Here is a 27572-nt window from a genome sequence, read left to right as displayed (position 1 = left end):
AAGTGGCCACGTGGCCACTACAAGTACAGTACAAGAAAAAGATCAGAACTCAACAACTTAAAAGATGCAGGTGGTTGGATATTGGACAAGAGCAGAATGTATCTATATGGATCTGCATAGTTAATGAAAGGGATCCAGACTTATAAAAAAATCTGACATGTACAGCTGGAATGTGCATGTGAATTTGTGTCATTGCTTTCCCAGTTGATACTATAAAACTGTTGGGCAAGCCCTAACCACACTCCAACTACTTAGTCATTTACAATAATCCACAATGTGAGTATTTACAGTAGCTGTGATAGCAGGCTGGTCACAAAGTATATTCACAAATCACACATCTGGTTACAATACTAAGCAGCTATTTCTTTTTCTGCTTCAAGCCGAGTCCCAGCATGTCAGATGCTAGTAACTTCTTATGACTTCTTAGCTAAAGCTGGATAGAGTAAGTCAAAATTGAAAAAAAATTAAAATTGCACATATCTTGAGTCTGTGGAACAATGTGTAACTCTTTCATAGATGCTGGCCTGGTCTGAGGCAATTGCCTATGGCTATACTGAACTGAGATTGCCCAGGACTGAACCAGCTGCTGCCAGCTGTCAAGCTGGACTAGACAATCTCCAGAAGTGCCATCTGACCACAACTATTCTGTGATTCTATTATTACATACAGTTCTAGCTACGGCATTTATTTTAGTTTCAGTACAAGTTCCAAGGAAACAAAAGCTCTTCAGTATGCCTAGTTCTGCCCCATCAAATGTTACTATTACCTTGACTGTTAAGGTTCTCCTTGGAGCCCTAAATTTTCAAAAAACTCATTTTCAAAGTACTAAATGATGCATTAGGAAATATACAAATTTCTTGTCTCCCAGAAACATCAAACATTTGACAAAAAGACTTCAGATACGAAGCATCGGTATTAGAAGCAGAATTCTATGAGCAGTCAATACCTCTCTCTGTAATGACATGGAGATAGATCATTCCAACAGTGAAAGCATAAAAAACTCCAGTACATACAGTACCCAAAGAATTCAGGAGTTTACTACACAAAGGTGAAGAGTTTACACCATTCCAAAATGGGAAAGGGATAACTTCCATGTAAGTAACAAATGTGTAAACTATGACTCACTAATCTGGACAAGGGACAATTTGGAAAAGACAAACATCTTTTCAGAATGGCCTGGAGAGGGCAGGAAGGAAGCAACGGTCCATTATTTATTAAAATACAAGAGCTAGGCACCATGAAATGAAGCTAGTAGGAGCCAGATTCAAAAAACAGAAAAGGAGGTGGCTTTTCACACAACAGATGATAGATATGCAAAATGCTTTGCAAAAATAATTATTTGGATGCTAAAATTTTTTATGAGGTTAAGGAGATATTCAACAAGTATTTGGAAGAGAGGTCCATCATGGGTTACTAAATAAAGCTTGTCAGCTTCAGGAAGTCCTTGGGCTGATATGTGTGGGCCAAGAAAACACTGGAGGAAAAACAGCGCATAATATATTTGCTTTGATTTTATTTTTCTCTCCACATCTACTCTGGGCAAATATCCAAGACAGGACAGTAGGATAACCAAAGATTCTTGGTCTAAACCAGCTCATCAATATAGATCCAATAAAGCAAAGATGGGATTTACCTTGCTACAACAATACCTGATCCTATCCTACCATTCAAATAACTCAGAAGATAGATACCTTTACCTTATCTCTTGTCATATTGAGACCCCAGTAAGCATCATTCATCTGTGCTATTAATGGCTGTACATACTTACTTAGGAGGCACAGCAGGAATTCATCACTTGTTTACACAAAGTTAATTACAATAGAGCAAAAGAGGGATCTGTCAGACTTACTATACCAATTACTAAAGATACATTATTTTCAGCTTGGTCTTCTTTTTACAAACAGCCACTTTTCCAACACATAGAATGTCATAAAGCTCCTTTGTTTAAAAGAAAACACTCCATCTTTGATTAACTGCTGCCTCCTGCACTGGGAGGAGGCACTGCCTTTCTTTTCTATGCACTGTTTCTTCAGCATCTATGAACTGTCTTCCCCCTTCTCTCTGCCACTAGCTAATATGCACTGCTGTCTCTGTAGGTGTAATACACTGTTACGAAAAACTGACAAGCAACTTGCTTTTAAAAAAACTAAAAAGTTTGGACTACTACCGTGCTTCATCTTTAAATTGCAGTATTTTGGTTAACAGAGGGAGAATGTACCTTTGGTTTCTATAACAATATTCAACATGCCACATACATTATTAACATCAAATACAAACACACTTTTTTTCCTTTCCCATTATAGCTTGAAGCAGGTCTTAAAAATATTTATTTTCCAAAATGTCACCTCAGTATCACTAGAAAGATAGTTCTGCTTTTCATTCCTAGATAGAATACTTTGCTGATAATTTTTGTTTACTGTAAAACTAAACATCAAATTTTAACATCACTATCATTATAAAAGCTTTCAACTGGCAGTCTACCAACCTCAATGAAACTCTATGGCCTCTAAGGAAGAAGGAAAGCATGTGGACAGTCACGTTCACATCAAGCTTGCAACCAGAAATACACCGCCTGTAACTCTAAGATTAGAATAAAGACCCAAATCTCATCTCTAAATTATTATTATCTGCCCCCTCTCCTCAAGCTTCTTTTCCCTCAAATCAATGAGCAAAGATACTTAGCTACTCTGAGAATCGTAGAATTTAAGACCATTTACATAAAGCTAAATAATATTTAGTATGTGTTTCTGCCTTTACTTAAAAGGATATTGCTAGTTGGCTTTCAATGAGCTTTGGCTCCATCACACCCCCCTTGTCCCCCCCAAACCAATTTATTACCTTCTGTTCCAATGCAAGCCGGTACTTCTGCTCTACCCTTTTGCATTTGTTGTACCAACTGTTTTCATCTGTGATGAAAGGAGGACCAATGTTCTCTGGAGTGCTGCCTTCACTGCCACTACTGCCCAGCGTTCTTAGCTCTTCTTCATCACTGCTGATACTGTCAGAACTGAAGGATGAAGCCAAGTTAAAAGCTGTGTTTATTAAAATGCAATTTCCCCTTGAAATTAAAGAACCACAGTTTTAAAGATATCTTAAGCTCTGTAAAACAAGAATAACTGAAATGTTCCAATAGCATAGATCACCAAACACAACTTCTATTTCAAGCTTTTATTTCAAGCCACCTTAAGAATAGACAAAAATTTACTTGTGATATTAGTAAAATAGTCTTAGGCAAGTCAGACAACTGCATGTGGGACACTCTCCTGGAATAGAAAGGCCAATGCATTACAATGTGCTATCTAAGGAAGTGGTGACTTAATCTTTCCTTCACAAATTCAAGGCAACGAGTAGTATCTGAAAAGAAATTGTATTTGTTTCTAAAAACACAGAAAAATAAAAAAGTTCTGTAATTATGTTAAATCACAATAAATTTAAATGAGAATGTATAGTTAAATTTATAGCTAAGACAACATCTGTTATTTCACAGAACATAAGAATCTCCCTACACAGTATAGAGATTCATTGTTAATGTATCTCCGTATCATCCAGAATCAGTGAATGCCAGAGAATTCATACATCTGTCTCAAAGACAAGAATTTTAATTTAATCAACTAACAGCATTTACTAGTCTTTTAAGTAGTGATTCCTGCAACCTCATGATCCTGCTGTGATGCAAATTCTGCTTTAAATGGACCATGCAATTTGTCATTAATATGTAAGCTAATAAGAACTTCAAGAGAATAACTAAGATGTTTCATGTTCACTTTTACATCTTCAACACTAGTTCTAACTCCCCACTGCTTTCTTCATTTTGGCAAACCTAAAAATAGAATACATCCCATTAATTTCAATGCTTTTTAGACATGCCAAATCTGATCTGTTAGATAGTGATAATTCTTTTTATTATTAATGATATGATCAGAGGAGCAAAATGTAACTGGAAGGTCAGATTGTACATGCAACTGGTTTTCTATTATGTGCTAACTGCTCATACTGCAAACTGCTTATCTGTCACATCTGACCACTTACCAGGGCATATAAAATTTTTATTGACAAAATAACTAAAGTTTATGGCTACACAGAAAAGGCTCAAGAGAAAGGACAACCTGGTTTTGTGATCTCAGAGGGAAAAAAATTATTTCCTCCTGAACTGTGATTCTAATCCACATAAACAAAGTTAGTGTGACTCACTCTGATGAGTCATGTAGTAATTCCACCAGTCTCAAAGAGCAAGGTAGCTGCGCATACAGGTTTGTATTTAGATATGGATATAATTTTGAATGTGAATTGAAAACTAAGATGCCCAGTATGAAGTAAAATTTTGCCAATGAAAAAAATGTTAAAAGCAGTGTGAAGATAAAAATTACCTTGGGATGAACTTCAAGTATGGTGTATAATCTATGACAGCTGGATAGCTGCCATCTAATCTCTCACCCTTCAGACAAAAACTGATAAAACAGAGAAACAATTATAAGTGTGTAACAAAAAAGTTGTATGACAGTGACAGTTGAATCTTACCATTGTGTAATTTTATTTTTCTGAATTTTTTGTAATAAGAAAGGTCTACAGTATTTAATATTGAAATCCTACTCAGGCGAGCTAAACTGTTTATATATGAAATGAGAGTCACTTTAAATTACAGCATAATATAAGATAATGAAAACTCCAACAAACAGAAATTCCACAGCATCAGGAAACAGATCAGGGCAAGTGGTATAAAGCCTAATTTTTAAATATTTGTTTTTATTTTGAAAATAAAGATGCATTGCAAGGGAGTAACAGGAAAAAGAAAGTTAGTTGAAGCAAGAGAAACAGCAGAACTATGGGTTAGCTTGGAATCTTTAGTATTTAAGCCCACTTAAAGTGTTTGCAGAGTGCTTATGTAACCATCCTACTAACTTTAAGTAAAAAATCAGTTCTCATAAATATTTCAGTCTCTCCTTTCAGATACTTTCTGGTGTTGGGCTGCAGGAAGATGAGTATCACCAATGAAACTAACTTTCAGAAAATGCTCTTAAATGGCTTTAGCTTTATAAAGCTCTCATCTATTCTACCTCTATTCTTTTTGTACTGGATAAAAATGATTGTATTTGAATCATGTTTAACTGTCACAGAACTGACAAAATTAATTATGATTCCACAAGGCTCATATTCCTCACTCCTATGTCTGTCATCACAAACCAGATTCTAGTGAGACAGCTTTTTCTAACTTAATTGCAGTGTGCCATTTTGAGCAACACAGTCACTTAAGCGGTATTTGGGAAGTACATGTGAAAAGTGTTTTTTTTTTTCCCCTAACAAAAGAAAAGCAAAGAAAACAACAAAAAACACCCCTGCAAAACCACAATTATTTTAAGTAGAGACATAATTCCACATTGTTGTGAGGAGGGATGTGGAAACTTAAGATTCTGTTCTCACCTGAGTTCCCCCATCTCCACCCCAAAGTCTTACTTACAATTCCACATAGATAAGCCAGTCGACATTTATAAAAGACTTTTTGAACAGAAAAAAATCTCAAATACTGCGTGGAAAGAATGGCTTCAGCTTCTCAGCTATTCAAACCACAATACTATTAATTATATGGGGTACAATAAAAATGCACCTGTAGCACTATGTTCCTATTTTTGCCCAGACAATTTTAGGCTCTTATATGCCGTATTGGCTAACAACTTGTATGTCTCCAACAAGAGCCAATCATTACTAAGCTCTCATACCAGTTCTATGTATCACTTAGGCTTGTGCAGGGCAAACACAGTCAATTGATTGTTATTTATGGGAGAACTGACATACTGCAGACCTACTTGTGCTACGCTTCTTATTCATGTATAGCTATTGTCCTAAATACAGTGCTAACACGGAAGCAGTTTAACTTCATATATTGTAAAGCTCAAACTAATAATTTCTGGTAAGATTTAAATTTGCTGTACACAAGGCTAGCTCTCATCTGCCTGTGCAGTAAGAATGGCTTTCTATGATTCTATTAATGTGGCTCCAGGGTAGATACTAAGAGTGTACTCCCAGGAGACTGAGGAAAAGCATTATCACTCCCCAGTGAAACCCCTCCTCACAGGCTCTGTATGAGATGAAGTGGGCATGACCAGGCATACGAACAGAGCCTTGCACCAGCCAGGTTTGATCTTTTCATAAGCACTCCAGTTTTTATACCTTGCTGACTTATTTATTTATACCAAGATGCTTTTTCCATTACCTAGGGCGTGTTTGCGTTTTCATTACCTGAAAACATGTCATTAATCATGTAACAAAGCACATAAAAGTCTACCTAGAGACTGCAAAGCTAAATTCATGTAGCTGGATAATACTTTGCAGTTCAGCTGCAGTTAATTATAACACAAATTAATATTAAATGGTCATTTGTAGGTTAAGCTTTTAAAAATTAAAAGTGCTAAAGCTGAAGTTACCTACACCTTGTAAATATGGAGTCGCAATGCTGTCATCAAGGACCAGAGCACAACCATGTACTTAATCACGTTTTTCCCTACAATTTAGAAGTAACTTTAAAAGATTTGATTGTCATAAGTTTCACTTAACAGGTTTGATAAACCTTCTGCAATTATACTTGAAATTGCTTTCAGCATTTTGATACCTGAAAGACCATGTAATCATGCAACTACACAAACTATGACATAATTCTGTTCTTGTCTAGAATAGCCATTCAAGATTTCTCTCTGTCCCATCCCCTCCTTCTCTCCCACCTAGGTTTTCTCTCTCAAACTATCAAGAGAAACTAACAATGTTTTTCATAATGCATCAATTTATAAATACTTTCTTTGAGCATTTTGTTATCGAGCATGCAAATACCTGAAATCAATTGCATTGAGTCCCAACAGCATACCAGCAAGCATATTTGCTTCTTCACCAAGAACAACTGCTCCATCTTCATAAAATCTCCTTCAACAAAAACAAATTAGTTCAGTTAATACCATTTTCTCACAACTAACAATGTTTTTCATAGTTACCAGAAAACCAAAGAAATCCAATTTAATTAAAATCAAGTCATGTGAACCCCAAGGGCATCCATATTTCATTTCAAATAAAGCAAACAAGTGGACTGCACAGCACAAAACACCACAATCTTAAAGCACATAAAAACTGAGACATAAGCAAAAATAATCTACAGTATTAGCCCTAAGAAATAGCAGAACAGGATGGACAAAATGCAAAGAAAATGATGAAGATATCTTATACTTTACTGCTGAAAGGAAGAATTTGTGTCATGTACATTAAAAACGTAGTTATTCCATCATATGAAAAAAAGTCCTCTCTTACAATTGTACTTGCAGACTCTATTAAAAGTTCAACATTCACTGTTCAGTCTTAGTATTTGATGACTTTTTAAAAATTATTTTCACAAATCAGCTATTTTGCAGGTAGCATACTTTTTCTTAAAATACTATATGCTGGGAAGAAGCATGGTGCATCCTGTTATTCTGAGATTTAATATTTTCATTATTTGATGCAGGAGTGTTTTCTTAACATAATTTTTCCTTGTAAAACACCTACTGGCCAAAGTTTTAAAACTCCATAGCCTGATCTCAAAATCAATTTCAAATACCTCTGGTATATGTAGACTTGTGAAGGCTGCTTGAGGACAGTGACCAAAAAAAAGCAGTAATTTTTAAATGTGTTCCCACACCAACTTCCCATTCTCTCCCATTAATTCTCATTTTCTCCTCCCAGCTACCACAGAAGCAACTCCAGATAGAAACATTCCATGAACAGGGCAGGAGAAGAGGACCCACTATTGCCATGCATGCCCTTGTAAAAAAGGCATTTGGTCTGTCTAGCAAAGTAGCTCAAAACTTAAAATTTTGTGTTAAAGGAGTCTTGGTGGCAGCAGCAGAGGCAGAAAGATTACTGAAATTCGCCTGAGTTACATGTGAAAAGAAGGAAACGAAGAACTGTTCAGCACCAAAGGCAAGGTTGAGAGATCACTTAGCAGAAACAGAGATGTACAGCCCACCTATATATTCTAGCAATGTATGAATATAAGAAGGTGCCAGGTTATGCAAGCTATGTTTCAGACAAATACCAGGAAGACTGCCCTACCGAAAGCTCGATTTGTTGTAAGAACTGCATGAAAGCACTGGGATGGCTCAGTGAGAGCTCGAGTTGGCTGCATGAGAAACATCCAGAAAAGATACAATTTGGGGCACAGTTCCAAAGATTGAACTGTGTTATAAATGCACAATGTAAGAAGTCCCACTTTGGTGTTTTCATAACAGACTTCCATTTGCTGTAAGGGAACAAGTTGTCCAAGACGTTGGGTGTTCTCAGTGAAAGTAAGAAATCTGGAAGACTTCCTCTGGGAAGACAAGAGGTTATAGTCCCAACACTAAGTCCCCACACTAAGATGTACAGACTCAGCTCTCTAGCCTCTGACTCCAGGAAGGGCACCAGGAGGCTAAACTGGCCCCTACTTGAGACAGAATACTGAGAGATGTAATACTGAGCTAAAAGGACTTTACATTCTGATTCCATACAGTTACTCTTATTTAGGAACTAACAGCAATCCTCCCCATAGAAGCTGACTACAAACCATTTAACTGGCATTTGTAAAATCACTGCCAGGTACCTATCTGTACTGTGTTCAGTTTATCTTGAAAAATGGTGCCTAGGAAGTAATCATACAAGAAAAACAGGACATAGTGGTAAGAGTAAGAGGCAGATGTTAGTCTGAAAATGGCAATGTTTCTTAAACCAGCCACAGTAATAAACAAAAGAAAAACAAAACAAAACACAATTGCCTTGGAAAACTCCAAAATCATCTTTCAGTGTTATGCAGTTGACATCTCACAACAGAACAGTCTACCTTAAGAGTCTGTACTAACCAATTTGTTAGAAAAATAATTGTGTGCCCATGCTTAATCCAACCCCCTTCCAAGTGTAAATCGCAGGTGCAGAACAAGTAGTGTGGAGCTTCATTAGAAGACTAGCTCTAAGAGCAGGCACCTAAACAAAATATCAAGGCTTAAAAAGAACAAACTCTGTGATATATGAATCTCTTATTCTACATACACATGTATAACATATCTGTACTTTATCTAAATTGTTAATATACATAGAGCACAATACATAAATATAAATGCTAAATAAAGGGTGCAAAGCATCACAAAAAAAAATCAGGACACTTATAAGATATGCAGATTCCCACATAGGAAAAGAAAGCATGTTGATTATTACTAGTGGTTTTGAAATCCATACTATCAAGGCCTGAAACTGTAACTTTTATTTCCATCAGACATATTTAAAATAATTGTTGTTTCCAAAAGCTGTAACACTGCAAGAACATTCAAATACATTGAACATTAACATGTTCAAATACATGAATTTGAAACTGCTATTAAAGTAATACCACTGTTATTCACTAGTAAATAAATTGTACTACCAAACGGGGACAAAGAATGTACTACTTAACTACATAGTTTGTGACCCTCTTCCTCCTAATCTCCTCCTCAAAAACCCAAGTGACCTTTCAGTTTGGGGCAACATGAGTAAATCTATTCCAGAAATCCTTATTTTTCATATTACATCAAGAATCCTAGCTATGCCGGACCACTAATTATTTTCTTCTATATTTCTCAAGTTTCCTGGAATTTTCTTACTTTCTTCTTCAAGGAGATTTCCTATTAAAAACATTTTTTACTGCGTCTCTAGGGCTTTCTGCCAACCGTATATAACGTTGAAATAAACATAACATCTTCTGTAATGGAGCTGCTGGAGTGAGTCCAGAGAAGGGTCATGAAGATGATCAGAGAGCAGGAGCACCTCTCCTGTGAAGACAGACTGAGAGAGTTGGGGCTGTTCAGCCTGAAGAAGAGGGAAGAGACTTCATAGCAGCCTTCCAGTACCTGAAGGGGCCTATAGGAAAGCTGGGGAGGGGCTTTTTACAAGGGTGTGTAGTGATAGGATGAGCAAGAATGGCTTTATAGACTAGAATAGGGTAGATTTACATTAGCCATTAGGAAGAAATTGTTTAGTACGTGGGTGGCACAGGTTGCCCAGGGAAGTTATGGATTCCCCCTCCCTGGAAGTGTTCAAGGCCAGACTGGACAAGATGTTGAGCGACCTGTTCTAGTGAGAAGTGTCCCTGTCAGTGCAGGAAGGTTGGGATTAGATGATCATTAAGGTCCCTTCTAACCCAAATAATTATCGTGCTACAATTTCAGAATTAGTTCTCTTTCTTTAGAGAGGTTTTATTCTCTTTTGACCTTTCAAGAATTCTAGACTAGCTTCCACTAAGGTTTTTTCAGTTTTGCCCATGCTAAAATCCAATTAAATAATATCAACTCTAGATATCTTTTACTAGGTTACAGCTCTTTACTAGTGACAACATTTCCTATACAAATCAAGTGGAACATTCACTTTCCAACCTAGGTCTCTCACCTAAGCAACATTTGCTAAAACACTGCAAAATAAAAGTCTTAGAGACCTGGTTGTTTTGAAGTCTCTCAGAGCTGTGGAAATATATTCAGATAAATGCTTTTCCATAAGCGCTACTCTGATCCAGGCTCGACCCTGCAAGAAAAAGATATCAAATATTTAAGTATTACAGGTTGAAACAATTTTACATCTGAAAATGAATACAGTTTGTTTACCTGGGGAAAATGAACTGATTAACAAAATTACCAGTAAACAGAAATTTTTGCTAAGATGTACTTCATTACAGTAAAAATGAAAATTAAAAATAGATTCTTAGAAATAAACTTTATTATGAACTAAATTTCTCCAAAATTTGAAGGGGAAAAAACCAACCAAACAAAAAGATTTCGCTTTAATTTTATACTCCAGCCATTTGAAAATCTCATGTGTTTAAGTGGTAGCAGATAATGGCAGAATGCTTTTCCTTTTAAAGACAATGGTATTGGAAGCACCCAATCAGTTCCACTGTAAAGCAGCAGTAATGCACCCTCAGGATGATTTAATTAAGAACTAACACTCTTCATTAACTCAAGTATTTCTGGGATCAACTAAAAATACTGTAACTTGGTGACATATTTTTTATATCATTTGCATAAATTAGTTTTCCTCTCGGTAAGGACATGATTCTAGAATGTGCACATAATATACAGGAACGAAATCCTGTATGTTTAGGCTTCAACTCTAAGAAGCCTAAAACTTGTAGTCCAAAAGCAAAACTTCATTCAAACAGTTCTCTAAGTAGCAGCAAGAGTTTAAAAAATAACCTTTAGGAACATATGTTGTACTGTGTTTACTCATCTAGTGCACTGGATTATAGTTTACAAGAGAGTAATTTCAAATATCTGCCATATTTACGACTGTCAGTTTGAGAACAGGGACATTTCTTGTAACCCACATAAACTGACAAATAGCTATATTAATAAGATGTCTTTCTGCTTAATGAATCTTAATTAGCAGATAAAACTATTAAAAGTTTCCTGCACAATCACGCCAATAAACTCAAGGGCTAATCACACCTTTTGCATTATTGCATAAATTATATACAAAATAAAACTATACTTAGGTTAGGGGAAAAAAAAACCACCAAATTTCCACAATTTAAAAAAATTATTTGTTAGGCATGCCTACATGAACTTAACTTTCCTCAACAAAAAATTATCTAAGTTTGAAAATGTGAATGCAATCATTTTATAATACAACATGCTCACTGAACAGAGAATTTGAGATTTATTCTGCTGAATAACATAAATTTGAAAGGAAAAACATTAAGATTTTAAAGTCTTTTTAAAGTAAATACTTATTAGGTACATATAAGAAAGAATTATTTCAAACAATGAAAAGTTTTGTGGGGCAAGCTTAGTTAATATGGCTTTCATCTGGGTTACAGAAACGTCAGCTGTATTTTACACAGAACAATGCAATAAAAAGTACATTTGATCCCTCTTTCCCTACCTTAGCCCTAGAAGAAGCGACATTCTCCATGTTCTCAATACTGCAGATGCAATTGTGAGAGACTTTTCGGCAAGCTACTCGAATGTAGTCCCAGAAACTACGAGGGCTTTCATAGCCGAACCAGGTAACCTGACCTTTAATTAAAATACAAGATATGTAAAGATTTATGAACCTCTCTCTCTGCTTATTTGAAATGAACATAATTAAAATACTTCCCTATAGGTTGGCTGCACTGACAGGATTTTATACTAGCAAGCCCAAAAATTCCTAATGAATACTGACTCACAGGTGTGAAAAAAATCGTATTATGCAGCTCATCCCAGTTTGAAACTGATGCACAAAGAAAAGTTTGGGGCTTTTCTGTATAAATCTGTGTTTTGTTAGTTTTTTCTTTGTTAGTGTGCTATAGTGATACTCAAGAGTTCTTCATGGGATTTTTAAATCATACACTGTTGACTTAAAAATACAATGCAAGAAGTATTTCTGTTATTTGATTTAGGTAGTACCACATGTGTCACTAATACAGTCAAGTAAAAAGAGTTCTGTTCTTAAAAAATTATATATACATATATATACACACTAAGTGTGTGCTGTGGTTAACTGTATTTACGAGCAGACTGAAGCTTTCCAAAATGTGCTTTCATTGGAGGAGACATCAGTGCACGATCAAGAAACTTCTGAAGTCACAGTTTATTTTGAGTTACACACAGCACATTCCTCGGGAAGTTGACCAAAATGAATTGAGCAACTCAGCATCTCTTCTGCAGCTTTAACCAAAGCTCTTTGTACTTCTCCACACAAAATGAATTTAATCACAGATGCCACATTTCAGCCCCATTTTCAGACTAAACCACAATACAACAGCAAACAGGTACATAAAAAGTACAATGAATATTGCCCTCTGGTGACTGCCATTATCATGTATGTTCAAAATCTTTTCTTCATATAAAACAAGATCTTACTGTTAAGCTAATTTTATTTCAAGCCTTGAGTTGTAATTCTGAAGTGTTACTAATTTATCAGAGAGACTTCGATTCAGATTTCAAAAAAAAAATGACACTGGAAATCACACATACTGAAAATAAAATGCCAAGAGATGATGACAAGGACACTTTTATCTAGCATGACTTAGCTTCAAGCATAGCCAGAGTAGTGTCAAGGATCTGTCTCCTATGATCTTAAAAAAAAATTCAAGCGGTGAGTTTTTTTATCTCAGAGGGTGCATGTAACTTGACTTTGTGACCCATCTGCTTACTTCACCACATGGATTTACTTATTAAATTCAAAGCTAGATAAGAGAAAAAAAATTGAAAAATCAGGAAAAATTAATATATGCTACTCAATATGGCAAAGGAAAAGCAAAATCCCAAGGTGTTTCAGCCACTGTAGATTCAGATCATCTCAGCTCAAGGACTAAAATAAAATGAGGTAAGAACTCTTACAAACTTCATTTTTTTTGTTGAAATGCCAAGCATAACAGACATCAACAAGAATTCAATGGCATTTTAACATTAAAAGCTACAGATATTTTTCATATTCTTTACCATATCAGAAACATTTCTGCCCTGGACATTATACCTGCAAAATTAAATGCAACTGAAGTATGAAAATGACTGAATTCAAAAATTCCAGTGCCAACTAATAAAGCCAAGTATATTGCTCAATAAAATTTTCATATTTTTCAAACTATCTTAAGAACAGAACGCATTCTTCAAAAACCAGACAGTTTCACTCTTACAGTTTTCTGAAGTCACTAATACAAAGCAATTCCCTTTACCAGTGAACATCTAAAGAACACATGTAATTTAGAAACAAAAATAACTTTACAGCACAAATACATACAAGTACACAGCACTTAAAATTTGACTTACACTGATCAGCAAAGCAAGCTGGCCTTAATTATGATACACTCTGACATAACAGTGGGCTCTCATCTCACAGCCAGCTCTGCAAGAGGGTATGACGGGTTTCAGACCAAGATCTGTGTAGATGTGTCACTCCAGGATATGCTCTAGTGGACATGGTGGTTTTTTGGGGGTTGGACTAGATGATCTTTCGAGGTCCCTTCCAACCCCTATGATTCTATGATTCTATGACAGTTGGGCTCTGTGATCTTAGTGCCACATCTACACATATCTAAAATATTTCCAGGGATGGTGACTCCACAACCTCCCTGGGCAGCCCATTTCAGTGCCTAACTACTCTTTCAGTAAACAAATTCTTCCCAATATCTAGTCTAAAACTCCCTTGGTGTACCTTCAGCCCGTTTCCTCTGGTCCTGTGATTATTTACTTGTGAGAAGACACCAACACCCACTTCCCTACAACCTCTTTTCAGGTAGCTGCAGAGAGCAATGAGGTCTCCCTTCAGCCTCCTCTTCTCCAAACTAAACAATCCCAGTTCCTTCAGCCTCTCTTCTCAGGACTTGCTGTCTAGACCCTTCACCAGCCTGGCTGCTCTTCTCTGGACTCAGTCCAACAACTCAATGTCTGTCTTGCAGTGAGGGGCCCAGAACTGAACACAGTACAAGAGGTGCAGTCTCACCAGTGCTGAGTACAGGGGCACAATCACTTTCCTACTCCTGCTTGTCACACTAAATACTATTGCTTTTGTCAGCCAAGTAAAATTACTACATTAAGCATGTAAGCTTCATGTTTAATATTAAAAACTGTTCAAATTAACTATTGTCTACAGAACTTCAAAGTATCATAGAATCATAGAATCATAGAATCATAGAATCCTAGGGGTTGGAAGGGACCTCGAAAGATCATCTAGTCCAACCCCCCTGCCAGAGCAGGGTCACCTAGAGTACATCACACAGGAAGGCGTCCAGGCGGGTTTTGAATGTCTCCAGCGAAGGAGACTCCACAACCTCTCTGGGCAGCCTGTTCCAGTGCTCTGTCACTCTTACAGTAAAAAAATTTTTCCTGATATTCATCTTAAACCTCCTATGCTCCAACTTGTATCCATTACCCCTTGTCCTATCACTGGTCATCACCGAAAAAAGCTTAACTCCATCGTCTTGACACTCACCCTTTACATATTTGTAAACATTGATGAGGTCCCCCCTCAGTCTCCTTTTCTCCAAACTAAAGAGACCCAGCTCCCTCAGCCTTTCCTCATAAGGGAGATGTTCCACTCCCTTAATCATCCTTGTGGCTCTGCGCTGGACTCTTTCAAGCACTTCCCTGTCCTTCTTGAACTGAGGGGCCCAGAACTGGACACAATATTCCAGATGTGGCCTCACCAATGCAGAATAGAGGGGGAGGAGAACCTCTCTTGACCTACTAACCACACCCTTTCTAATACACCCCAGGATGCCATTGGCCTTCTTAGCCACAAGGGCACACTGCTGACTCATGGTCATCCTCCTGTCTACCATGACCCCCAGGTCCCTTTCACCTACACTGCTCTCCAGCAGGTCAGCCCCCAACCTGTACTGGTGCATGGCGTTTTTCTTCCCCAAATGCAAAACTCTACACTTGCTCTTGTTAAACTTCATCAGGTTTTTCCCCGCCCAAGTCTCCAGCCTGTCTAAGTCTCTCTGAATGGCAGCACAGCCTTCTGGTGTGTCAGCCACTCCTCCCAGCTTGGTGTCATCAGCAAACTTGCTGAGGGTACATTCTGTGCCCTCATCCAGGTCGTTGATGAAGATATTGAACAACACCGGTCCCAGTACCGACTAAGTAAATAGAAAAAATATTGTGAAAAATTCACTTTTTTGAATACTGCTACACACTTACTTGTATCAACACGATTTTGCTCGAGTCTGACAACTAGATACAAACACTAGTTATTTAAGATCTTTTTCCAAACTTCAGAAATTATTCACAAGTAAGACATTAAACAGTTTGGTTCCTACTCAATTACAGTCCACTTAATATCTACAAAGTTCAATAGTTGCAAAGTAATAACAACTAGGATGCTCTAAGGCACAGGCAGGTTTTCTACAGACTTCCCTGAATTATTTAGTTTGCAGCAAAGTTTTCTATCCTGCAAAAAAATTAATTTTTAATACAACTTGTTGGTCATAAACTAGCATGCTAGTCCTTCGAGGAATTTCTATGATACTTTTTCATTTTGTACCTAGAGCAGGTCATTAAAAATCTGTAGTAGTTCATAAACCAAATCCTCCAAGGCAATTATAAATTCAGTTAAGATTCTTCTCCATAAAGGAGAAAGGAGAATGAGTTAAAAACAAAAATTACACAAGAGTTCTCCTATTTCTTTTTAGCCAAAGTAGTAATAGGGTTACTAAGTGTGTATAAATATGAAATCTAGTAAAAGCTATTCTGCTAACAGCATTATTACACCAAATATATCGCCACTGCAACTACATGCTTAGACAGATTACTGATGATGCATGATGCTAGAACATTTTATATAATGAGGAAAGGAAGATAATTATTATGTTTATCTTCACTCTAGCAGCACTGATCATCCCAGAAGCTTACTGCTCGCAGTAGGTTTTCTAAAAGAAAAAAGCAAGCAAGCAAACTCCACAGTTACTAAAATCAAGAATAACATAGATCAGAGAGAGACAAGCAGCTTCCACAGGCAACTCTAGCAAAATTTTTGAAGTGTTTATAATACCTTCTAAATGTACATACAGTAAAAAAGGCACACCAAGTTATGAGAGTGTCAGAATAGAACAGTACAGCAAACTGTTGTGTGTCATTGTGGTGATAAATGCAAGTGTATAGATGACAACTAGACTGACAGCACCTATGACATGCAAAAAACACAGAAATCACAAGATGCACTATATACATTGTCACTGATAGAACTTAATTTATACACCAAAACTCAGGAAAAGCATCTCTGCAGTTGAAGCATTTTTCCCCTTAAAATGGATATTCTTCTTCCTCCCATTTTGTTTTGCCTGGATCCTATCTGAACACAAAACCAATAAGCAGCAACAATCACTATATTCCACCAAGACTATGCTTTGCTCCTTAGAAACATTGTATTTAGTGTCAGAAGACTATTCCCAGCAAAAGTATACTAATTAACCAGCCCTAACGCAAATTAAATACTTTTTTTAAAAATTCTTCCTTCCTCACCCTGAACTTCCAAAGGAAGTTAAAGATTAAAAATTGTTATTTGCCATGGTCTTAAGAAAGTAAAGGTCTATGTACTCAGACTCTCAAATCTGGATCATCCATTTAACTACACTGCCACGGGATTATCCTGACAACTTTAATACAATGAAGCCATTTATCTCACCATAGTCAAACTGATCATGATGTTCTGCCTGCTTTAAAACACTGTATACAACACACTGCAATCACCAGTCTGCTTTTAGTGTGCTCCCACTGCCATGAAATATGCATTCAGAATACATTAGTCACTTCCATCTATAAAACGCAATTTCTGTCAAGCCGTGAGTTGTGTAATATATACCATCTTAAAAACTGAATTGTCAAGGTACATTTTTAATCTCAATTTCCCTTTCAAGTTTTTAAAGAATAAAACAATTACTTGCAGTGATCTAGCTTATTACCAAAAATATTCCCCATTTGCAATATGATGTACAAGTTGCTGTCTTTTTCCATATTTTTATTTAACTCTGCCAATTTAGAAAATCATACCAGTAATTACAAGACTGAAACAACTATTTAGCTTTTTTATTTTCTCTATTTCTTATTTAAATAATTCTTTACTTGCAAATTATATTTGCCTGTAACTCATTTGCCAACCTGTCAAGGCTTCTGTTCTGTACTGCCTGTCCTGAATAATAGACTGTAAAGTAAAAGAACACTTTTGGGGGGTGGGGAGAATAGAGTTCATAATCATTTTTGCTCAAACATCACTAAAGCTGGGGGAGAAGAAAGAGCACTTTCCCTGCAGTGTCAAGTTGCTAAGTACCCATAATCACTCCAATAATCTTTGTCACAATGTGACAAACATTATGTTCCTACCCTACTGTGTGATTTATTTTTTTCCTTCTCTGACAAGGGCAGCAGGTAGTAATTGTGCTACTCAAGTGTCAGCCTATACACAATATTGTTCACAGAGCTTACTTACGAATATTAAAAAGCAAAGGTACAAAAAGGAGTAGATTGTGATATTACACACCTATATTTAGATTATTACTATGTCCTTCATAATTCTCAAATAATTCCAAAAACTGTACACAGAATTGAGAAATAAGGAGAAGCTTTAGAAGTCCTTTTCTAGGGACTGTTACTGCTAAGGCACGCTCTGTTCTTTTAGCAAAGCCGCTTTCTCTAGAACAATCACAAAAAAGCAAACACATTTTCTGGAATTAGAGCAACATCTGACTCTGATATAAGAGGAAAATCAACAACTGATCTTTCTCAAAAGTAATTTAATCCAGATCCATATAACATTCCAGTAGCAAAAACCACCTTCTCTAGGGAGGTTGAGGGACAGGAATGAAAAGACCTAAACACACTATCTGGAAAAGAGGCAACAACAGCAGGGAAGGGAGAAAGAAATGGGAGCAGAACCTCAGATCTGCTTTCTGTAGCTTCTGTTAAATCAGAAAAGACTACAATTGTCTTTCATAAACAGACTTTTAGGACACAGTCTTACCATAAAACAGAACAGCAGACAGAGCTCAGCACCATGGCAACATCCACTTGCTTAATTACCAGCTGAGAAGGCTTCTAACAAGAACACTGGAAATACCTTTCACGAAAAACACTTCCTTGACTTTTCCACAGCAATGCAAACCATCAAAAGGACAGGCACACAAAGAACTTCCATTCACCACCAAGGAGTTTCTACAGATGTACATCGGTTTCATATAAACAAATTCTGATGGCAAAACCATCCCCAATAAGGAAGTTAATTAACATACCTTTCAGTCGATGACTTAGAATCTGTTCCAGAATGGCTGCAAAATTATTAAATTCAGGGGAATTATCATCTACAGTCTCAAAACAGGAACGGTCAATCAGAGTCTTGACTGAAAACCTAAAACAAGAGTACAATATAATTAAATGGATAGCTATTGGTCCTCTATAGTAGGACAGTAGTTTGCATAAACCAAATGAGCAAAGAACCAGAAAACCACCTTGATTATTTCAAGTTCAGTCAGAGCAACACAAACACATACCACATCAAGAAACAGCCTGGAAATACAATTAGCATTGTTGGTCTTAGGCATAAGGACTTAAAACCAAACTTCCCATACTTTCTACATAAAGGGGACTGTTTTGGTTTGGTGGGTTTTTTGGTAGTTGGGAAGGGTGCCAGAAGAAGCTCCCCCTGCTCCAAACCCAGCCAAGGAGCCATTATAAGGACAACAGATGCTACTCAGCGATTAACGTACAAAAGAACTGATATAACAGCTGAGCAGAGAAGGACTTGGGGGGAGAAGAGCTGTGCTGGAGGAGAAGAGCTGTGCTGAGGAAGGAGAGCTGTGCTGCTGTTTGGTGAGGAAGAAGGGGAAGAAGATTCCCAAGCAGAAGTTTCCCTGCAGCCCATGGGGAGATAGCAGCTGTCCCCCTGCACTCATAGAGGAAGGTGGTGGAACACTCCCTGAAGGTGCCAGGAGGGGTGAACTTGGCCAATGGACTTGGATTTTGTGGCCAGTGGATTTGCTGCCAGTGGACTCTGCGCAGCTTTGGAAGACCCCAGCACCAGGGGAGGTGGCTGTTCCCAAAGCAGCCCCTGACTCTGTGGGAAGCCCACGCTGGAGCAGCTCTGGACCCCATGGGAAGGACTCATGAAGGAGAGGTTCATGAAGGACTCTCTCCCACGGGAGGGACCTCATGGGGAAGCAGGAAAGGACTGTAAGGAATCCTTCTTCCTGAGGAAGAGGGAGCAGCAGAAACCATCAGCCTGTGAACTGACTCTAAACCCCATCCCCTGTTCTCCTGTGCCGATGGGGGGAAGGAGGGAGGGAAACCAGGAGCAAAGTAATTTGGGCCCAGGAAGAAGGGAGGGGTGGGGTAACATTTGCAAGCCCTGCTCTTTGTGTTGTCTGTGTCCTGTCTGTGTTTGACTAGTGTGAAATTAAATTACATTTTTCCCCAAATTGAGTCTGTTTTGCCAGAGGACCTTAATCAGTGAAGAACCCTCCTTGTCCTTTGTCTCAGCCCATGAGCTTTGTCCTCCTCATCTCAGAGTGAGGGTGTGGGGGGGTGGAGTTGAGTGAGCAGCCATGGAGCTGTTCCTTTGTTGTCGTGTTGGGCCCAAAACACAACAGGGAGCTAATTCTTTTCTAATTAATTTTCTCCTCTCTGAAGCACATTAATAAAGCTATAGAAAAAACAAGCACTCAAAAGCATCCCATATGAACGTCTCTTTACCTAACCATCATTTTTGCTTGACATTTTGTCAATGCTCCTTTTATTCTCAAAGTCCATGCCCAAGAATCACAAGTATAAACTTTAGCCTATTATGAAAACACAGTAATATCATCCCAATGCAAGAATAATCCAAGGATGTTATAAAACAATGCATTTTTATACACTGTTAACACTGTGCATTAATTTGAACAGGCCGATTTCCCTGAGAATGGGAGTAAACCCTGTTCAGCACCATATTACTTCTTTATTATGCCCAAAAGGCTACCAATTTAAATGATCTAACATTTGAAATTGCAAAGGCTGAATCAAGCCGCTGTAAAAAGCGGACAAGATGTAACTAGTCCATTAGCCAGTTAGCTGTGTTTAGTTACACCTGCACTCACACTATTTCATTCTTACTCAGAAGATAGTTTAAACCTGAAGAAACAAGACAAAAATTGTTTTTTCCCTTGTCTTCACCATTTTAATAACTATCCATTTTTATTTTCCTTTCTGTTCCTTGTTCTTTAGTTTTCAGTTTCAAGGCAAGTTTCATATGTTCTCAACTTCGGGAGTGACATTTATTTTCAGACATTTCTTGTGTTTTTTGCAAGAATCCTGATTTCTATTAGAGCCTGAAACAATAGTTTTCACAACAACCAAACTTCCAACAGCACCAGCTTAGGAAGTTCTTGCTGTTTGCTCATCCCAGAGCCTATATCTGAGCCCACTGCTCTGCTATTTGTGCCAGCTCTTTTTATGGGGCTCACTATGAACCAGTTTTTCAGTACTTCAGAGGAGGGGTGGAATGACTCGTAAACATGGATACATTCATAATAAATATGTTTCACAGCATCCCAACACAAACAGCTGTGTTCTACAGCACAGCTGCAGAAGCAACATTCTATATAGGCAGAGAAGGAATGAGACTCCTTAAACCAGCAGTACTATTTTCAAAAGCTCTGTACTGTATAAGTAACTTAACTGCATCTTTAGTGGAGTCAGCACAGCTTCCTGATGCTCAAACTATGCTCAAAATTAATTTACATACATATAATTTCAAGAGTTTCAACTCAATTATGCTATACTTACAAACTTCTCAGTAAACACTCCCCATTGTACTTTTCCTGCAGGCTCCTATTGTAATGATTTTGGCAGAACAGGAATTAGAAGCGAGAAGGGTGGGGGAGGAAGTTTCTTCTGCAGTGCCAAGTTATGATTCAGTTTTGAACTCCTCCACACTTCCAACTGATTTTGAGTAAGTGAGAGACATGCATGCCCACCAATACATTTCTACCTTGTCAGTATCATTGCTATTGACTACTCAAATGGCAGTAATGATTGCTTTCGGAAAGCTATACCAGAGCTGTAAAATTATCTATTTAAAGAAACGCTTAATTTTGAAAAACAAACGTGTATAGCAATACCATGACCAAGTCAGTATTAAGCATAACAAGAACACTGCTCCTACACTGTGCTGATCTGAAAAAAAAGGTTCAGCACATCACTCCCTCACAGGAACATAGACAAGGGAGACAGTGAGCTAGCAGTGTAATGTACCAACCTACATATAAGAATATCATCTTAAAAGAGAGAGATAAATCCAAGAAAAAAAAAAATACTTAAGAGCAATTCACATACACTTCTAAAAATCACAGACAAGTAATTTTTTTATTATTTTAAAGCATTCTGCAATTCAATTGCAGAAAAAAAAAACAGCACTAGTTTTTAAGGATACAACAATTTTTAAATACCTATGGTATGATTAGAAAAGACAGTCTAACAGCTCATCATCACTAATGGTGGTCTTTTTAAGTGATCATTACTGCTACCATGCTCTCCATAGATACATGAATTTCCATCTTTCTACACTTTCACAAAAAAACCTAAAAACTTTCATAGCTATGTCAAGTTGGTTGATATTGACTTTTGGGAGAACTGGCAGGGAGTGCAAGTATGTACACCTTGTTTCCATAGACCAGGAAGATTAACAGTGCTACCAGGCAAAATCTGATTGACCTGAAATATCTTGGGGGATATGAAAAAAATCGTAAGCAAATACTCCTGTGTTGCCTTTTTTTTCCCCTTTTTTCTGTAGTACTACAGACAGGCAAACTTGTCTCTAAGTGTAAGTTAAAAGTCACAAACACATTTTGCATGATATTCATACTTCACAAAGCTTACTGCAGATTGGAGAAAGGATTTAAGGTACATAGAAGTGATGCCATTGAAAAAAGCTGACACTGTAAGCACTAGATAAGCAATTTTACTTAGTCATTAAAGATGCCTTATATGTTACTTCCAGTGTACACAGCCCACCTCTCCCCCAAAAAAAGAAAGCCCATGCTCTTGCACAGTTATGTGGAACCACCTGGGGACTTGGAGGCGAAGAAAGTAAAGGTCAGGTCTAAAGCACACAAGAATTATGGAAAAAAACCCCATACAAGTAGGTAGTTAGAGCAGCCTCCTTATTTCCTTTTGTTGCTCCCCTCTTCATCTTCTTTACACTGGGCTGCTACAGTACCACTGCACTCAGAGCAACAGGCTATCTATACTTCAGAGGTTAACTGCAAAATTGCAACAAAGGGGAATTAAAAGGTAAAATGGCTTGAAAACAAAATTTTCCAAGATGAACTTCTTGGTGGACTGTAGTGGCAGAGGAGTAATATAGCTCCAATACCTGTTGCTTCAAGACTCTTCAAAATGGAGGTAATTTATCCAATAAGTTCCCATTGTGTCTTGGCAACAATACGATTGTTTTGTTGGTTTTGAAATAATGTTTTGTGGATGGTTTGGGGTTTTTGGTGTTTTGTGGTTTTTTTTAATATGGTAACTGCCATTGGACAGATTCCAGCGTTGGTGTTTCTAAACAACCTTCATGAACTCTGATGTTTTCAGATTCTTAAGTGTTCTTCTCTGTCACAAATCTAGTTTTGCTTGAGTCAAAAAAAGATGTGGAAACTAGCATCCTCCAACCTTAAAAAGATCTTCTGAATTACGTAAGTGGGAGGTATTCTTGAATACAAAAGATTTATAGCAATCTTTCTGGGGTAGGTTCTTCCACTGTTTTGCAAGATGCACAAGAAGATCTCCCAGATTTCTTGATAACTCCAAACCAAAGCCAAACCTTTCCTGGATTAATTCCAGGTCTACAGGCTTATTTGCAAAACAGCAAGAAGCCTCTGACCAAAAAGCAAACAGGCAGGAAATCTGAGTGCTATATGAATTTGTCACTTTTCATTGTCAGATTCTGCTCCTCAGTTTTCATATGAGTGGAAAAATTCTGTCAAATCTACGTAGTTTGGGAAATGTCATTAAAATGTCATTTTAAAGAACATAAACTATTAATATAGAATAATCCTAAGATTATAAACTAATATTCTTCATGCTAGAGAACATGGCTCGGACAGACAGTTCAACTGAGGGTCAATGTCACTGCAACAGTGCTTATGCAAACTTTTCTGTATTTAAGCTATGACCAATTCCTGTCTCTTCTTTTCTGGTGGTTCTGTATCTATATGGATCTTCTATCTATGAATCTTAGAGAAGACTAAACTAAAATAGGGTGAACAACATAGAACAACCTCAAAATCCCAGCTCCACTTACTAAAAAAACGGAAGGCATCAAACTTAAGGAACAAAAGTGAGAGAAATAGAACATTTATTCAAACAAAAATATCCTAAAAATTATTGCAATTTATATCATGGCTGTGCAGTCACACAAACATAACCATGTATCTTCACATGCAATTCATTCATGGAACAGAAGTAACCTTATTTCCCATGGCTACAGTGCCACTCAACATTTTAGTGGAAATAACCTGTTCCCTCAAAAGCTGTAAACATAAGAAACTATCCACAGCTGTGTGAGGAGTTAGGTATCATCACTGTAAGGAAAGACTAAAAATCTAAAGCCTGGTTCAACTATTAAGTAAAAGTCTGCTAAACTGAAGCAGAACAGTTCATTAAATTATCAGAGACTGTTAACAGATAGTAACTCAGAAGAATATCTTCCTTGTGATCTCTCACCTTCACTGGAGAGCAAGCCATATAATCCAAATTTAATCTAATAAATTAATTTGAGCTATTTTTAGCAGAAATATGCCACACTCTCATGGGATTTTGCTTAGAAATAACTACTAATTTACTGGGTTTTATGCTAATTTGGCTATTCCTAACAAATAACAATTTTCAATAACAGAAAATGTGTAGTAACTAGAGTAAACCACAGAAATATTTTAAACATTTACACTGGCAGAAGAATATAAATATTAAAAATGTATTCATATGATAATAATCCTTTTTTCCTGATCATTATTTCCAAATTTTAGGTTGTATTGACAAACTAGGAACTTCAGGTTTTGTGAAGACACAGCAAAATTCAATTGTTTTACTGAGAATTACTAAAATACACCAATTTACAGTGGTTTCTGCTATGGCTCTTCGTTTCATATGTGTTTGACTGGATTCCCCCAGATTTCTGAGCTCCTTTAAATATCTTCCAACATAATTTCAACTGCAGGACAAGGACATAAAATTAACAAATGGAAAAATAAAATTTAACAGCACAGAGTACAGAAGAGTTCCTCTCAAATGAGAATGCAGAAAAAAAAGAGCAAGCTCTCTAGAACATGATGTACTCCATTAAAAAGAACTGTTTATATCCCGTACAGTTATCTCATTACTTCGTAAGGGTGGTGTTTTCCTAAGCCTGTGGATTGGCAGTATCTGTAGCTGTGTAACAACAGTGAAAAAGAAAGCTTCTGTTTCATCTGCTTCACCAAGTTTGATAAAAACCTTTTTTGCACATCTTTATCACAGTTAAATGCAGAGCTAGGCATAAAACCTTGAGAAGAGACAGAGTAGTGTCAATGTTACTCTAAAATCCAGATAGGAGGACTTAAATGATTATTGAAGCAAACTCCTTTCTGTGGCCAGATGAAAGTTACACTTTGTAAAACCCATCACTGATGTACAATTAAAGCAAAAACAAAAGCACGTAAGAGATACTAAACTATTTAATGCTGCAGCATTAAGTGGTGAGGGTACAAAATTATCTAATAGTTACCCTGGCACACAACTAGAATTTGTGAGAATTTAACTTGCATCAGAGCTCATAAAAATCTGTTGAAGACCTTCCCCAGATAATAATCAAATCCATTTAATAACTTAAAAATTTAGCAATTGAGACACACTAATGGAGTCATTGCTACCAGGATTCGTGTATTTAAGTTTGCCACGACTCAATGGGCCAGCACTGCACACAGCAGTGGAAATGCTTACATGAAAAAACAAGTGAAGTATTATTAAACTTGTATAAGCTCAGCACAGAGACGCTAAAAAAAAAAAAATTTGACTACAGTAGATCTAGCCTGTACTGCAGATCTCCTGATCTAGATTTTGGAGATAAAAATATCCCCTGAACACAGCCTGCTCGGGACTGCTCCTGCGGCCCCAGCGCCTTGGCAAGAAGGCACCGTTAGCCGCTTGGAAAAACAGATTTAGGTTTCACTCCATATATCTTAAGTCTAAATTTTAGAAGCAGCCGTACCTCCTCAACTCAAGCGCAACCGACGCTTACACCAACCCTATTTACACGAGGATGAAAACCTCGGTTCAACACTGCCGAGACCTCAGTCTGCCCTGCCTTGCTCCAGCACACGCCTCTCCCGCAGGAAGGCGACCGCGGTGCCGAAAAACAAACCCTCCTCCCCCGCCAGGACGGGCCCCCGAACGCGCCGCCGCAGCGGTGCGGCGCTGCCAGGTGTGCCCCGGCCCCGCGGAACACCCCGCACACGCCAGGGCTCCCGGCGGAGCTGAGTCAGGATGGGGGAGGCTCCCGCCCTCCGCTACGTGCCCGCGGGGTTCGACACCCCCTCGGAGGCCGGCAGCCCCTCGGCCTCCCCGCACAGGGCGGCCTCCGGCTGCCTGGGGCTGCGCGCCCCCGCGGGGCCAGGGCGCGGGGCCCCCGCGGGACCAGGGCCGCCAGCAGCCGAGGCGGCGGGAGGAGCGGTCGCTCGGCGGGGCAGGGCAGGGCAGGACGCGGGGCTCACCTGCAGACCGTGATCAAGTTCCGCCTTTCCACCACGGCGTTGCGTGACGAGACGCTTTTCCTGCGGAGGGAGACGTTGAGCCCCCCTAAGCCGAGGGACGCCATCTCCGCTGGGGACAGGTGGAGCCGCCGGGGCTGGCGCGGAGCCTTTGTTCCCGGCCTCCCGGTCTCCAGGACGCTGCGCCCGCCGCCGCACGCGGAGGAGGCGGAGGCCCCCGTGTTTTCCCGCCCCTCCTGCCGGTGCCCGCCGCGGGAGCGCCCCGGCGCAGGGGCAGGGCGGGCGCGGAGGCAGCGGCGGGGCCCCCCGCAGGCCGGGCCCCCCCGCAGGCCGGGCAGCCGCAGCGCCCCGGCGCCGCCAGCCAATCAGGGCGCGGGCGTGAGGCGGGCGGGGCGCCGGCACCTGGGGCGGCGGGAGGGTGCGACGGCCGCCCGCCTTCCCCTCTGCCTTGCCGCCTGCCTTCCCTCCCGCCTTCCCGCCTTCCCCCCTTCCCAGCACCGGGGGCGCTCTGCCAGGTGCGGGGGAGAGCGTCCGTGGGGGTCTTCCCGCGCTTCTCTTCTGCCGCACGCCCCTCTGCCTTCCTTCACCTTCGTGCCTCCTCGCCCGGTCCGTGCCCAGGGGCCCAGGACCCCCACGTGAGCCCTGTCGCCCTCTAAGCGCCTGTGAGATTGTGGCCTGCGCTTAATTGTTAGCAATTGCCTTTTCAGCAAGTTACCGCCTAGGGTGTGAGAGCTTCCCTGGCTGTAGGCTCCGGTGGCTTTAATTAAAACTGCTGTGAACCACTAGATGCTGCTTTATGGCATGTGCAACCTTTAGAGGCCACGCTTGTTGGAATATGGGTCTGAAATGGCAGTGCACTCTGCAGCCAAAGTACAGGCATCTGTCCCTGCTCTAAGCAAAGGCAGTATTTTTCAGCGTGTTTGGAAGAGTCCTAGTATGGGGCTTTGCCGTGGAGATGAGTTGTACAAGAGACACAATGAAATTAAGTTCAAGTCACAGGAAGATGGGATGATAGAACACTTACAAAGAAAACCTAGCACTTAATTAATTATGGTTTATGTGTGTGAAAGAGTGTGTTTGGCTGGGTAGGTGGAGAGATGCGAAGCTGCGTGGATTGACTTGTTTTCTTTACTTTATGGGAGGCATTTCTCTTTCTGCTTAAGAAAACAGCTTTATTTGTGCACAGCAAGGAAGAACGGTGACATACATGGTGGCACAGCTCTTTATTTTACTGGGTTATGCATGCAATACCATTAAATGTGTCTGTTAAAGTCTAAGCTATTCATAGAATCATAGAATCATAGAATCTTAGGGGTTGGAAGGGACCTCAAAGATCATCTAGTCCAACCCCCCCTGCCAGAGCAGGGTC

The 27572-nt window shown here is 38.9% G+C and overlaps 1 protein-coding gene across 1 annotated transcript in view; it reads right to left on the bottom strand.

The window, feature by feature from the left end:
* RUNDC3B (RUN domain containing 3B) overlaps positions 1 to 26432 on the bottom strand; it is a 51316-nt gene extending 24884 nt beyond the window's left edge. Inside the window, exons 1-7 of the mRNA XM_051612563.1 lie at positions 26207 to 26432; positions 18719 to 18834; positions 11893 to 12026; positions 10451 to 10536; positions 6820 to 6909; positions 4368 to 4448; positions 2839 to 3007 (exon numbers count right to left, since the gene is read on the bottom strand). Coding sequence (XP_051468523.1) covers positions 2839 to 3007; positions 4368 to 4448; positions 6820 to 6909; positions 10451 to 10536; positions 11893 to 12026; positions 18719 to 18834; positions 26207 to 26310 — 780 coding nt within the window. The 5' untranslated portion in view covers positions 26311 to 26432. The remainder of the gene's footprint in view (positions 1 to 2838; positions 3008 to 4367; positions 4449 to 6819; positions 6910 to 10450; positions 10537 to 11892; positions 12027 to 18718; positions 18835 to 26206) is intronic.
* Between the last annotated feature and the right edge of the window lie 1140 nt (positions 26433 to 27572).

The sequence above is a fragment of the Apus apus genome, chromosome 2, assembly GCF_020740795.1.
Source record: "Apus apus isolate bApuApu2 chromosome 2, bApuApu2.pri.cur, whole genome shotgun sequence".
NCBI classification, from domain to species: Eukaryota; Metazoa; Chordata; class Aves; order Apodiformes; family Apodidae; genus Apus; species Apus apus.
Note: the sequence above shows the minus strand (reverse complement) of the source record. Positions and strands in the feature narration are given on the sequence as shown.